The 13,984-nt window shown below is 39.0% G+C and overlaps 3 protein-coding genes across 3 annotated transcripts; 1 reads left to right on the plus strand and 2 right to left on the minus strand.

The window, feature by feature from the left end:
- Window positions 1-322: 322 nt before the first annotated feature.
- Window positions 323-5,556, minus strand: LOC100244177 (putative disease resistance protein At3g14460). Its single transcript, XM_059742023.1, has 4 exons — window positions 5,509-5,556; window positions 3,122-3,559; window positions 2,875-2,971; window positions 323-2,352 (listed from the first exon to the last, which is right to left on the minus strand). Exons 1-4 carry the CDS (start codon window positions 5,554-5,556, stop codon window positions 323-325), a joined length of 2,613 nt encoding a protein of 870 aa, XP_059598006.1.
- Window positions 5,557-6,424: 868 nt separating this feature from the next.
- LOC132254940 (uncharacterized) lies at window positions 6,425-7,795 on the plus strand. The gene has a single exon (XM_059742024.1). It carries the CDS (start codon window positions 6,425-6,427, stop codon window positions 7,793-7,795), a length of 1,371 nt encoding a protein of 456 aa, XP_059598007.1.
- Window positions 7,796-10,532: 2,737 nt separating this feature from the next.
- On the minus strand, window positions 10,533-13,610 carry LOC109122227 (putative disease resistance RPP13-like protein 1). Its single transcript, XM_059742025.1, has 2 exons — window positions 12,995-13,610; window positions 10,533-10,573 (listed from the first exon to the last, which is right to left on the minus strand). Exons 1-2 carry the CDS (start codon window positions 13,608-13,610, stop codon window positions 10,533-10,535), a joined length of 657 nt encoding a protein of 218 aa, XP_059598008.1.
- Between the last annotated feature and the right edge of the window lie 374 nt (window positions 13,611-13,984).

Consider the following 13,984-nt stretch of genomic DNA (forward strand, 5'->3'; position numbering starts at 1 on the left):
CAAATAAACAGGACTAGCAAATGAATTGGAACATAAATATTTTTCTAAAGAAAAGAAGTTCATGCACAAAAGAATTACCTGACTGTATATTGGCGGAGTGGCACTTTGATTAATATAGCACACCATTGATCACTATTTTTGGAACGTGAGCTATATAACGCCATTCTTTCCCTTTCTCAAATTGACATCGTCTTTCCAGTAAAGGACACCCGTAGAGACACAGAAAAGAGAGGGAGTCTGGAAGTCTCTCTTTTGTCAAGTATTTGAGCTTACAGCAGTGTATGATCTCCAATGTTTTAAGAGAGATGAGGTGTTGAAGACCCTATTTTGTCAATGATTGGAGCATTGGGCAGTCCTTGATTTCGATATGTTTGAGAGAGATGAGGTGTTGAAGACCCGAGGAGTCTTGCAGTCTCTGTTTTGTCAAGTATTGGAGCTTAGGGCAATTGTCGATATGCAATGTTTCAAGAGAGGTGAGATGTTGAAGACCCACTTCTGTCAAGGATTGGAGGTTTGGGCATCCATCAATTTGTAATTCTGTGAGAGAGATAAGGTGTTGAAGAACTGATCCTGTCGAGAACTGGAGCTCTGGGCAGTTTATGATCTCTAATTTTAGAAGAGAGGTGAGTTGTTGAAGTCCCCCGCTGTCGAGAGACTTGAGATTGGGAAGCTCTACAATTTCAAGAGAAGTTAGAGAAGAGGGCAGCAGACACTCCTTGGGAAATAATTCAATGCCTTCACATCCACCTTCCATTCTTAAACGTGTAAGAGAGGTCAACCTTTGCAAACCCCAGTCCACCTGAGGCGTGACTTTGTTACACCTTCGAAATTGAAGTTCACATAGGTTGGAAGGCAAACCCTCTCTCTGAAACAACAATTCTGGACAATCCCATAAATGCAGCTCCTGTATAGATGAGTGCGTGTGCGCCAACGACCTGAGCTTGGAGGAACTCGAGATCCAACAACACTTCAAGTTAAGTGCAAGCAATTCGATAGATTCAAGATTAGGGCAATTCAGTAGATGCAAGAAACATAAAGATGTGGGATCTCCATTTGAAATAAAAATGGAGAGCTTCTCAAGCCCCTTAAGACCATGGATTGTGAAATAAGTCAACTTGGGGAAGATGCTTAATGAGAAGGATAACGAGAGAGAATCATCGATAACACCACCATTGATGCTTAGGCTTTCAAGGACTGGAAGATGGCATCTGAACAACTCAGGTAGGAGAAACTCTAATTCCAAACACTCAGAGATTGATAGTAATTTCAATGTAGTGGGTAAACCAACCTTGTGCAGGGATCTGGAAAAACTACAATCATAGATTTCCAAATCATGTATGTTGGTTTGCAAGATTTCCTCCTCTAATAGAGATTCCACATGATCACATTTTCTGATTGAGAGCTGGTGTGGTGCCATTGGAAGTTGCTTCCACTGAGACACGTCTAAAATTTCAATTTCTGAAGTTTGAAGAGCTGTGAAGTCACAAGCTGGCATTTGCAACTGCAATTCACCAAAATCCACCATCCTCAATTCACGAATAGCAGGAACTGTGAGCGAAGCCATAAGCAGTTGCGGACATTCATGAATTTGAAGTTTCACCAGTGAAAGAAGTCGTTCTGGTAATTTTCCAGTGAGTTTGGGATAGTGTCGTATAGAAAGCTCCCGGAGATGAGGGAATTCTCCACAACATAACCATTTCTCCCAGTTCGGCATGTCCCCAAATGATAGTGTTTCTAGGGATTGAAAGGAAGCATTCCCATAAAACTCACCACCCACACACTCTACTGCATTCATTCCTGAGATTTGTAGATATTTAAGATGGGTTAGCTGCTCAAGTGGTGGCCATGTTGAGCAATTGCCACAACCCCGAAGCTCAAGGGACACGAGTTTCAAGATTGAAGGATCTCCAAGCCAATTTGGAAATCTTACACCAGGATAGTTTTTGATGGAGAGTTGTTTTAAATTTGGATGAGGTTGTAACTGGTTGAGTATATCATCAGTTGTAGCAACATATTGTGTAATACCACCATCTATAGCCCCTTCCGTTTCCCAATTCAAGATTAACTCATCAAGATAACTCTTATCCTTCATATTAGCTTGTAATGCATCGTTAACACTCACCACATTCTTCACGTTTGAAATATAAAGTGTTTCTCGAATCTCTAAAAGATCCCTCAATTCTCCAATTCTTAATCCACTCTTTTGGCCCACAATAAAATAAGGCAATTTTTGTAAACATTTTAATCGACTAATGCCATGACTTGACATTTCTTTTAATGAATAACACTCAGAAATATCAAGATAACGCAAATTAATCAATTTCCCCATCCTTGAAGGCAATTCAATAAGTTCTGAACATCCTCTAAAGATCAACGTTTGTAAATTGTACAAACAACATATTGATTCAGGTAACTTTTCAATCCATGTGTAAGATAGATCTAAATAGTGCAAATGTTTCAAATTGCCTATCAAATCTGGCAAATTAGTTATCTTGTATTCTTGTAATGACAACACACGTAAACACCTCATTTTTTGTATATCTTTGAAAACTCTTTTACTCAATATATACCATGACTCGTAAAATGATTGTTTCACATCTAATAATGTCCGAAGAGATTTAGCTTTAGTAAAAGCCTCAAGCTTGTTAAATGTAATAAACCTGTCAAAATCACTGTGAAAGTATAAAAAGTGGCGAGTCTTCTCAGATACTTTTTGTACCTTATTATCTTCCACTCGGACACAAAAATCTCCTCCAGACACATGTTGAGCCAATTCATGGACTAGATCATGCATTACGAAGCAATATGATTTTTCTCCTCTAATAGATTTTTGAAAAAATGATTTGGCCAAAAGGTCATTAAAATAGGACTCACCTATCTCTTCCATTCTTCTTCCATCGTCTTGTTGTGGATGTAAAAGACCTTCTGCCATCCATAATAAAACCAGCTCCCCTTTGTTGAATTCGTGGTCCTGGGAAAAAATTGAACAATATGCAAAACAATGTTTCACAGGTAAAGAAAGATGATGGTAGCTCAATCTCAAAGAAGGAAGAATTCCATCATGACTCTGAAGATGTCATATTTCACTATTCAAAACGTCCTCCCATTCCCTTTTTTCGACCTTCGAGTACAGCAGATGCCCGAGTGATTTAACAGCCAAAGGCAATCCTTGGCACTTATCCACAATCTGTCTACCTATGGGTTCAAGCTCAAGGCATGCGTTAGAGTCTCTATCTTGAAATGCAATCTTTTCAAATAGGCTCCAACAATGTTGAGGGCTTAATTCTTCCAGAGGATGAGTGCGGACTGCACGCATAGTTTTTGCAACAGATTCATCACGACTGGTCACAACAATCTTGCTTCCCTCTGCTGCACCCAGGAGCGGAGTTCGTAGTCTATCCCAACTTTCCCAATCAAAGGACTCCACATCCCAGACGTCATCGAGAACAAGCAGAAATTTCTTGTTAACAAGGCTCTGTTTGAGTTGGCGTTGAAGCAAATCCAGATTGTCATCGGAAGTAGGTCTATCGCCGATTTCCTCGAGAATTGATTTGGTGACCTTGATAAGAAGAAACTCAGTGGAAACACAGACCCATGCTTTCAAGTGGAAGTGTTCCTTCACTTTGTCATTGTTGTAGAGAAGCTGAACAAGTGTGGTCTTGTAATGACCGGGTATTTTATGCCACGTTAGCAATTTTAGTTTGAAAAGTCTTAATTTATGTGATGGTTGAAAAGTCAAAAAGAAAAGCGTTTGGAGAACACGTGTCAATTTCGGATTGGTGAATTTCGTTTTATTGCGTCGGTCAATTAAACGAGTTGAAATTTTATGTCATGTCAGCCTTAGGATAGAAAATTCTTAGGATTTTAGAAATTGGAAATTTACGGGAACGAAAAACGAAAACGAAAAATGAAAAATAAATAAATTAAGATTAATTAGAATTAATTAAGAAAAATAAATTAATTAATTAAAGTAAATTGATGAATAATAATATTAAGAAAATTAGTTTTTATTTGGTGTTAATAAATAAAATTGTGTGTTAAAATGAAAAAAAAAATGAATTGGAAATTAAATAAAACAATTAGAATAAAGAAAAGAAAAGAAAATAAAAGAAAAGAAATAATAACAATAATAATGGATTGGGCTTAGTTTTTGAGTTGGGCTTGGAGCAAGTGGGCTGGTGGTTTTTTTAAAAAAGCCATGTGAAGTGGGCTGGGCTGTTAGTAAAAAGAAAAAGAAAAAAAAAAAAGGAAAAGGGGGAAAATTGGAAAAGTGCAGCACGCGGGAGAGAGAGAGAGAGAGAGAAAAGGGCACTGTTCATAAATTAGGGCACTTGCCGGAATTTTGATCGGACGTTTGAACGGCCAAACGATCTCCGTTTCGGCCCAAATTCGGAGGAAGTATTCTATTCGACTAGACGAACAAGCCTGCGGTGGCTGATTTTGTTTTTAACGGCTAAATTTTCAGATCTGAGGTAGGGGACCCTAACCCTAAAACTTAAATTTTTATATTTTTCCCTTGGAAAAAAATTATAGATATTGTCATTATGAGTTAATTAGGAATTATGGATGTTGTGTGAATTTTTCTAGAATATTTGGAATTTGTTTGGAAATTTTGGAATTTCGGGAAATTGATTTTAATTGATAATTAATTGTTTTGAAAGGTTAAAAAATTATTAGATGGGTTGGAAAATTCCAAAATTTGGGATAAATTTTAAATATAATGATTTGTGAATTTTTAGGCATTGGTTAGAATATTTTCGAAAAGTTTAGGGTAAATAGTTAGTTAATTTTGGATATTAGAAATTATTATAATGGTTGAAAAATTTTGTAAGTGTGGTAAAATCTCAAGATTGTTGATATGCAATTTTTTTTTTAATATTTATTTGGGATATTATCGGAAATTGTAATGTGTGAAATTGTTTGATTGGATTATTGGGGAATGTTGAGATTGTTGAATTATTGAGGAACATTGGAATTGTGGCATTCATTGCATCATGGTTATGTGAAAATAAATAAATAAATAAATAAAATCATGAAGATTGTGAAAAGTGTATGAAATGGAAAAAAATGAAATAGAGATGAGAAGTGGAAGCCCGTGTGAGGCGAATTAAGAAGGGAGAGAGATCCCTAGGGTGAAAGACCCAAAAGTTTACCCCGGGAAGACTCCGAATGGGGAGTGTATTTGGGTGCGGACGCGTATCCTTCGGTGAAAGCCCGAGAACAATAGTGCATTGTATGACTGTGTGTCACACGTTCATGTGCATTCATGTAATTGTTGAATATTGTGAAATTGGGTATAAAATTATATATATTAAACTATGTGGTTTGATTGACACTGTTGAATTGTTCCTGTGGTGTTGAAGTGTTCTTTTCGTATTCTTTGAACTTAGTAATCCCTTTAACCCCTTGGGTGTTAGGCACCCTACTGAGCAATGTGGAAATGTTCACCCCTTCCTTGTTACACCTTTTTAGATGCAGATATCTCTCCTGAGGATCCACAGGTGGGACAGGGAGGACTTCAGGATGCTCCTGGAGAGGCCTAGTGGAGCGTGACATTTATTTGTTATTGTGTTCCTTTTTGGATTTTGGGGATTTGTTTTAGCAATTATGACTCATGGATTTGCTATGAAGCTTTATTTGATTAAGTTGTTAATTGAGAACTTTTATTTTTGACTATAATGAATATTTATTTAATCTTGTTGTTTTGAGTAGTTTTGGGATATTGTAAATTATGAGAATTCTAGTGAGATGTATAAAAAAAAAAAAATCCAAAGTGTTTTGGTTGACTGCCAACATGGAATAGGAGGAACCCTTAGGGTCAAACCTTTGACCTGGGATCACGGGTCAAATTTTGGGTCGCCCGGAATTTGGGTTGTGACAGCGTGGTATCAGAGCCAAGGTTGCAATAATACCTTGGGATCAATGTTTGTGGGTGTTTATGTGTGTTGTAATGTTATGATTTTTGTATGTGTTAATCAACAAGTTGATGATTAATTGAATTATGTATTGAGAGTGTATGAAAGTGAAAGTTTTGATAATTGTTGAAGTTGCTAAGTGTGTATATGTGAAATTTATTTTTGCTCACCTTAGTAATGTGATTGAATTAGGGTTTGTTAAACTTGAAATGGCGGGAAGGACCAGAGGAGGAAGATCAGAGAGGAATGAGGAGTTGGAGACAGTTAGAGAAGAACTCCGAGAAGTAAGAAGAGAGTTGAGAGAAACTGTTGAATTGATGAGAGGCCAGGGTTCCAGGAGAGCAGGAGGTACCCAGGGCCATGAGGATTCAGGCCACTCACATAGGAGGAGCCGCACTGAGAGGCCAGTAATGAGCCAAATGGAAGCAATGAAGAGGTTCATGGTGATGCAGCCTCCATCTTTTAATGGAGAGCCTAGTGCTGAAGCAGCTGAGCATTAGTTGAGGAGGATGAGAAGAATTCTGGTGGGACTGGACATACCTGAGGAAAGAAGGGTAGGTCTGGCAACATATATGCTTATGGACAAAGCTGATTTCTGGTGGGAATCAATGAAAAGGGTGTATGACACTGAGGTTATGACCTGGGAGGAATTTGAGAGAATCTTCCTAGGCAAGTATTTTGGGGAAGTGGCTAAGCATGCCAAGAGGATGGAGTTTGAGCACCTCATCCAAGGAACCATGTCAGTGCTGGAGTATGAGTCACGTTTCTCAGAGTTGTCTCGTTTTGCTTTGGGGATGATCAGTGAGGAAGGAGAAAAAGCTAGGAGGTTCCAGCAGGGGTTGAGACCTGCTATTAGGAACAGATTAGTCCCACTGGCAATAAGGGATTATTCTGAGTTGGTTAAGAGGGCTTTGTTGGTGGAGCAAGACATGGACGAAACCAACCAAATTCGAGAGCAAAAAGGGGACAGAAAAGGGAAACAAAGAATGAGGGAAAGTTCTCAGGGGCCACAGCAGAAGCAGAGGACTCAGCAGTTTGAGAGGCGTCCCTCGTTCTATGCAGGAGGGGGGCAGATTGCTCAGGGGGTGGCTGCTAATAGAGTATGTTATGGTTGTGGATCAGGAGACCATTTATGGAGGGCTTGCCCATTGCGAGGCACACAGCAGGCACGACCTCAGTCTCAGGGAAGTTCTCAGCAACAGTCAGTAGTGTCTTTCCAGCCTCCTCAACTTCAGTTGCCTTACTATCAGATGCCACAATTGCCCCCAGCAGCGCAGGGAACTAGGGCAACTACCACGAGTCAGACCCGCTCTTCTCAGGGGTCGAATGCTAGAGGTAGGGGAAGGCCCGCAGCAGGAAGAGTTTTTGCCTTGACCCCAACAGAGCCAGATGAGGATGCCCTTTTGGTGGAAGGTATGATTTTGGTATATAGTACTTGGGTGCGTGTTTTGTTTGATACTGGTGCAACTCATTCTTTCATTTCTGCATCTTGTGCTAATGCATTGGGGTTGAAATCGGAAAGGGTAGAGAATTTGTTACTTATTGAGTCTCCTATGGGTACGAACTCTAGAGTTGATAGAATATGCAAGGGGTGTGTTATTACCTTGGCAGATAGAGCACTAAATGTGGATTTGAGGATTTTGGATATGACTGGGTATGATGTTATTTTGGGAATGGATTGGTTGGCAGTGTATAGAGCGGTTATTGATTGTCATCGCCGCAGGATAATATTTTGTTTGCCAGAGGGATTTGAGGTTTGTTTTGTTGGAGGGAAGTGTGTTAGTTTGCCTTTTTCGCAGTCCGATCCGTGCTATCAGTATGTGTTGAGGAAGGGATCAATAAATTTCCTAGCTTGCCTTCGTGGTAAGGAGAAAGCCTAGAAGGACATTACAGAAATTCCAGTGGTGACGAAGTTTCAGGATGTATTCCCAGATGAGTTACCAGGTTTACCACCGCATAGAGAGTTTGATTTCTCTATTGAAGTATACCCAGGAACTGATCCTATTTCAGTATCCCCTTATAGGATGGCCCCTCTTGAGTTGAAAGAATTGAAAACTCAGTTAGATGAATTGTTGGGTAGGGGTTTTATTCGTCCAAGTACATCGCCATGGGGAGCCCCAGTGTTGTTTGTGAAGAAGAAGGATGGTACACTAAGATTATGTATTGACTATAGGAACTTGAATAGAGTTACTGTGAAGAACAAGTATCCTCTTCCAAGGATAGATGACTTGTTTGATCAGTTGAAGGGTGCGAAGTATTTTAGTAAGATTGACTTGAGAACTGGGTATCATCAATTGAGGGTTAGGGAAGAAGATGTTTCTAAAACTGCTTTTAGAACAAGATATGGGCATTATGAGTTCTTAGTCATGCCTTTTGGGTTAACTAATGCCCCTGCTGCTTTCATGGATTTAATGAACAGGGTATTTCGTGCTTACTTGGATCGGTTTGTGATTGTCTTTGTGGATGACATTTTGATCTACTCCAGGAGTTTGGAGGAGCATAAGCAGCATTTGGTGACCACCCTTGGAACTTTGAGAAGGCATCAGTTGTATGGGAAGTTAGAAAAAAGTGAGTTTTGGCTTACTGAAGTGAACTTCTTAGGCCATGTGGTTTCTGAGGCAGGAATAGCAATAGACCATTCAAAGGTGGAAGCTGTACAGGAGTGGCAAAGGCCTACCAATGTATTTGAGGTTAGAAGTTTCTTGGGGTTGGCTGGATATTATAGGAGGTTTGTGGAAGACTTCTCTAGAATTGCAGCACCAATGACTCGGTTGACTAGAAAAGGGGTGAAGTTTGATTGGAATGAGGAGTGTGAGAATGCTTTCCAGGAGTTGAAGCGGAAATTGACCACTGCTCCAGTGTTAACTGCTCCTATTAGTGGAGAGTTGTTTATGATTTATTGTGATGCTTCTACAGTGGGGCTAGGGTGTGTGCTAATGCAGCAAGGCAAGGTGGTAGCTTATGCCTCAAGACAATTAAAGCAGCATGAGCGGAATTATCCAGCACATGATTTGGAGCTTGCAGCAGTGGTGTTTGCCCTAAAGACTTGGAGACACTATTTGTATGGAGAGAAGTTTGAGGTGTACTCTGATCACAAGAGTTTGAAATACATTTTCACTCAAAAGGATTTGAACTCTAGGCAGAGGAGATGGATGGAGACATTGGAAGATTATGATTTTGCCCTTCATTACCATCCTGGGAAGGCGAATGTTGTAGCAGATGCCTTGAGTAGAAAGAGTTATGGCCAGTTGTCTAACTTGGGGTTGAGAGAGTTTGAGATGCATGCAGTTATTGAGGACTTTGAGCTATGTCTTAGTCAGGAAGGACGTGGTCCATGCTTGTACAGCATATCAGCTAGACTAATGGTTATCCAAAGAATAGTGGAGGCCCAAGTTCATGATGAGTTTTTAGAAAAGGTTAAAGCCCAGTTGGTAGCAGGTGAAATAGATGAAAATTGGTCTATGTATGAAGATGGGAGTGTGAGGTTCAAAGGGAGATTGTGTGTGCCAAAAGATGTGGAGTTGAGAAATGAACTTCTAGCAGATGCTCATAGGGCGAAGTATACCATCCACCCTGGGAATACCAAGATGTATCAGGACTTAAAGAGACAGTTTTGGTGGAGTGGGATGAAGAGAGATATTGCTCAGTTTGTAGCTAACTGTCAGATTTGTCAGCAAGTGAAGGCTGAACACCAGAGGCCTGCAGGGTTGTTGCAACCTTTACCTATACCTGAGTGGAAGTGGGATAATATTACTATGGACTTTGTGATAGGGTTGCCAAGAACTAGAAGCAAGAAAAATGGAGTTTGGGTGATTGTGGACCGTCTTACTAAGTCAGCTCATTTTCTAGCCATGAAAACTACTGATTCCATGAACTCTTTGGCTAAGTTGTACATACAGGAGATTGTGAGATTGCATGGGATACCTGTATCTATAGTGTCTGACAGGGACCCTAAGTTTACTTCTCAGTTTTGGCAGAGTTTACAAAGGGCTTTGGGCACCCAACTGAATTTTAGCACCGCTTTTCACCCTCAGACAGATGGTCAATCAGAGAGAGTGATCCAGATCTTAGAAGACATGTTAAGGGCTTGTGTTTTGGATTTTGGAGGAAATTGGGCAGATTACTTACCTTTGGCAGAGTTTGCTTATAACAACAATTACCAATCTAGTATTGGCATGGCACCTTATGAAGCACTCTATGGGAGACCTTGTAGATCGCCCTTGTGTTGGATAGAGATGGGTGAGAGTCGTTTATTGGGACCTGAGATTGTCCAAGAGACTACAGAGAAGATACAACTCATCAAGGAAAAACTTAAGACTGCCCAAGATAGACAGAAAAGTTATGCAGATAAAAGGAGAAGGCCCTTGGAGTTTGAGGAAGGGGATTGGCTGTTTGTAAAAGTGTCCCCTCGAAGAGGCATATTTCGATTTGGGAAGAAGGGGAAGTTAGCCCCTAGGTTTGTGGGACCATTTCAGATTGATAAGAGAGTTGGCCCAGTGGCATACAAGTTAATTTTGCCTCAATAGTTGTCCCTTGTGCATGATGTTTTCCATGTGTCGATGCTAAGGAAGTGTACTCCAGATCCAACTTGGGTAGTGGACATGCAAGATGTTCAGATTAGTGAAGATACATCTTATGTGGAGGAACCTTTATGAATTCTGGAAGTTGGAGAGCATAGGTTCAAGAACAAGGTGATTCCTGCAGTCAAAGTGTGGTGGCAACACCATGGGATAGAAGAAGCCACTTGGGAACCTGAGGAAGAAATGAGACGACACTATCCGCAACTCTTCTACGAATTTTAAGGTAAGCTAGTTTAAATTTCGGGACGAAATTTCTTTTAGGGGGATAGGATGTAATGACCGGGTATTTTATGCCACGTTAGCAATTTTAGTTTGAAAAGTCTTAATTTATGTGATGGTTGAAAAGTCAAAAAGAAAAGCGTTTGGAGAACACGTGTCAATTTCGGATTGGTGAATTTCGTTTTATTGCGTCGGTCAATTAAACGAGTTGAAATTTTATGTCATGTCAGCCTTAGGATAGAAAATTCTTAGGATTTTAGAAATTGGAAATTTACGGGAACGAAAAACGAAAACGAAAAATGAAAAATAAATAAATAAAGATTAATTAGAATTAATTAAGAAAAATAAATTAATTAATTAAAGTAAATTGATGAATAATAATATTAAGAAAATTAGTTTTTATTTGGTGTTAATAAATAAAATTGTGTGTTAAAATGAAAAAAAAAATGAATTGGAAATTAAATAAAACAATTAGAATAAAGAAAAGAAAAGAAAATAAAAGAAAAGAAATAATAACAATAATAATGGATTGGGCTTAGTTTTTGAGTTGGGCTTGGAGCAAGTGGGCTGGTGGTTTTTTTAAAAAAGCCATGTGAAGTGGGCTGGGCTGTTAGTAAAAAGAAAAAGAAAAAAAAAAAAGGAAAAGGGGGAAAATTGGAAAAGTGCAGCACGCGGGAGAGAGAGAGAGAGAGAGAAAAGGGCACTGTTCATAAATTAGGGCACTTGCCGGAATTTTGATCGGACGTTTGAACGGCCAAACGATCTCCGTTTCGGCCCAAATTCGGAGGAAGTATTCTATTCGACTAGACGAACAAGCCTGCGGTGGCTGATTTTGTTTTTAACGGCTAAATTTTCAGATCTGAGGTAGGGGACCCTAACCCTAAAACTTAAATTTTTATATTTTTCCCTTGGAAAAAAATTATAGATATTGTCATTATGAGTTAATTAGGAATTATGGATGTTGTGTGAATTTTTCTAGAATATTTGGAATTTGTTTGGAAATTTTGGAATTTCGGGAAATTGATTTTAATTGATAATTAATTGTTTTGAAAGGTTAAAAAATTATTAGATGGGTTGGAAAATTCCAAAATTTGGGATAAATTTTAAATATAATGATTTGTGAATTTTTAGGCATTGGTTAGAATATTTTCGAAAAGTTTAGGGTAAATAGTTAGTTAATTTTGGATATTAGAAATTATTATAATGGTTGAAAAATTTTGTAAGTGTGGTAAAATCTCAAGATTGTTGATATGCAATTTTTTTTTTAATATTTATTTGGGATATTATCGGAAATTGTAATGTGTGAAATTGTTTGATTGGATTATTGGGGAATGTTGAGATTGTTGAATTATTGAGGAACATTGGAATTGTGGCATTCATTGCATCATGGTTATGTGAAAATAAATAAATAAATAAATAAAATCATGAAGATTGTGAAAAGTGTATGAAATGGAAAAAAATGAAATAGAGATGAGAAGTGGAAGCCCGTGTGAGGCGAATTAAGAAGGGAGAGAGATCCCTAGGGTGAAAGACCCAAAAGTTTACCCCGGGAAGACTCCGAATGGGGAGTGTATTTGGGTGCGGATGCGTATCCTTCGGTGAAAGCCCGAGAACAATAGTGCATTGTATGACTGTGTGTCACACGTTCATGTGCATTCATGTAATTGTTGAATATTGTGAAATTGGGTATAAAATTATATATATTAAACTATGTGGTTTGATTGACACTGTTGAATTGTTCCTGTGGTGTTGAAGTGTTCTTTTCGTATTCTTTGAACTTAGTAATCCCTTTAACCCCTTGGGTGTTAGGCACCCTACTGAGCAATGTGGAAATGTTCACCCCTTCCTTGTTACACCTTTTTAGATGCAGATATCTCTCCTGAGGATCCACAGGTGGGACAGGGAGGACTTCAGGATGCTCCTGGAGAGGCCTAGTGGAGCGTGACATTTATTTGTTATTGTGTTCCTTTTTGGATTTTGGGGATTTGTTTTAGCAATTATGACTCATGGATTTGCTATGAAGCTTTATTTGATTAAGTTGTTAATTGAGAACTTTTATTTTTGACTATAATGAATATTTATTTAATCTTGTTGTTTTGAGTAGTTTTGGGATATTGTAAATTATGAGAATTCTAGTGAGATGTATAAAAAAAAAAAAATCCAAAGTGTTTTGGTTGACTGCCAACATGGAATAGGAGGAACCCTTAGGGTCAAACCTTTGACCTGGGATCACGGGTCAAATTTTGGGTCGCCCGGAATTTGGGTCGTGACAGGTCTTGCCGGTGCCGCCCATGCCAACTATGCAGATCACATCTATGTCCTCCTTGCCTCTTTCGTTATCAGAAAGCAAGCAGTTCACCATGTCCTCCTTAATTTCATCCCTGCCGTACACAAAGGACTCATCCACCAAAGAAGTGGATGGTAATCTTGGTGGCAGTTTCTCGCCCCCACCTTCTTTCAGGCCAAGCCCAACTTTTTCTTGAGCAATAGCCTCAAGTTTAGCGATCATCTCCTTCACTCTGGACTCCATGCTTTGAGTAGCAAATGGAGCCTTAACGCAATCAGAGAACTTGTTCCACACCTGATGAATTCCACCGGTTTGGGAGTCCGCAGCTTCGATCTTGCAGCGCAAAGCGTCGGTAGCGATCCCGTCCAACAGGTCCTCCGCACCATACACAACATCCTTAGCCTGTACCAGCCACTCTTTGACTTGGTCGTTTGAAAATTGCTTCACCTCTGCATCATTGAGCACATTGAGAACAACCAAGAATTTCCTCCTCAAGTCGTTAAGGAGTTCTTTGCTGAGATTCCGTCGCCGAATGAAGTTTATGAGCTCTGGAGAAGACAACCTCTCGAATAGAACTTGAAGCGAAGTCGAGAGCAGTGCGTCCGCCATATCTGTCGACTGTTGCTTTGATACCACCAAACTTCAAAAGACTGGTTTTGGATTACCAAATGCAGAAGGCTTGAAGGAATGCTTGAGTGGTGAGAAAAAGAAAGAAAACAAAAAAAGGTTGATGCCAAACTTCGTTGTGTAGGAACAAAGCAGACTCCAAACAAAGCAGATTCGTTACACAGGCTTCAATTTTTCTCTTCTTTCCTCTTTTTATGAATTGTTTTTTTTTCATTATTTTTCTTTTTCATATACACATTTCTTCTCCTACTATTATTAGTGCATATATATACCCAAATAATTGTTTTAACATTATCATTCCTAATATTATGAATATTTATATCCATATTATTATTTTAATAATTATAGTAGTATTA

Source organism: Vitis vinifera, chromosome 13 (genome assembly GCF_030704535.1).
Source record: "Vitis vinifera cultivar Pinot Noir 40024 chromosome 13, ASM3070453v1".
NCBI classification, from domain to species: domain Eukaryota; kingdom Viridiplantae; phylum Streptophyta; class Magnoliopsida; order Vitales; family Vitaceae; genus Vitis; species Vitis vinifera.

Excerpts from the sequence above, each read along its gene's own strand:
- LOC100244177 (XM_059742023.1), bottom strand. The coding sequence starts at position 5,556 with ATGTCACGCTCCACTAGGCCTCTCCAGGAGCATCCTGAAGTCCTCCCT. Across the intron at positions 3,560-5,508 it reads AGCATCCTGAAGTCCTCCCT|GTCACCAAATCAATTCTCGA; the intron begins GTCCCACCTGTG and ends CTTCTTATCAAG. Across the intron at positions 2,972-3,121 it reads GGCATCTGCTGTACTCGAAG|GACCACGAATTCAACAAAGG; the intron begins GTCGAAAAAAGG and ends ATTTTTTCCCAG.
- LOC132254940 (XM_059742024.1), top strand. The coding sequence starts at position 6,425 with ATGAGAAGAATTCTGGTGGGACTGGACATACCTGAGGAAAGAAGGGTA.
- LOC109122227 (XM_059742025.1), bottom strand. The coding sequence starts at position 13,610 with ATGGCGGACGCACTGCTCTCGACTTCGCTTCAAGTTCTATTCGAGAGG. Across the intron at positions 10,574-12,994 it reads AGTTGGCATGGGCGGCACCG|AATTCATAAAGGTTCCTCCA; the intron begins GCAAGACCTGTC and ends TCCAACTTCCAG.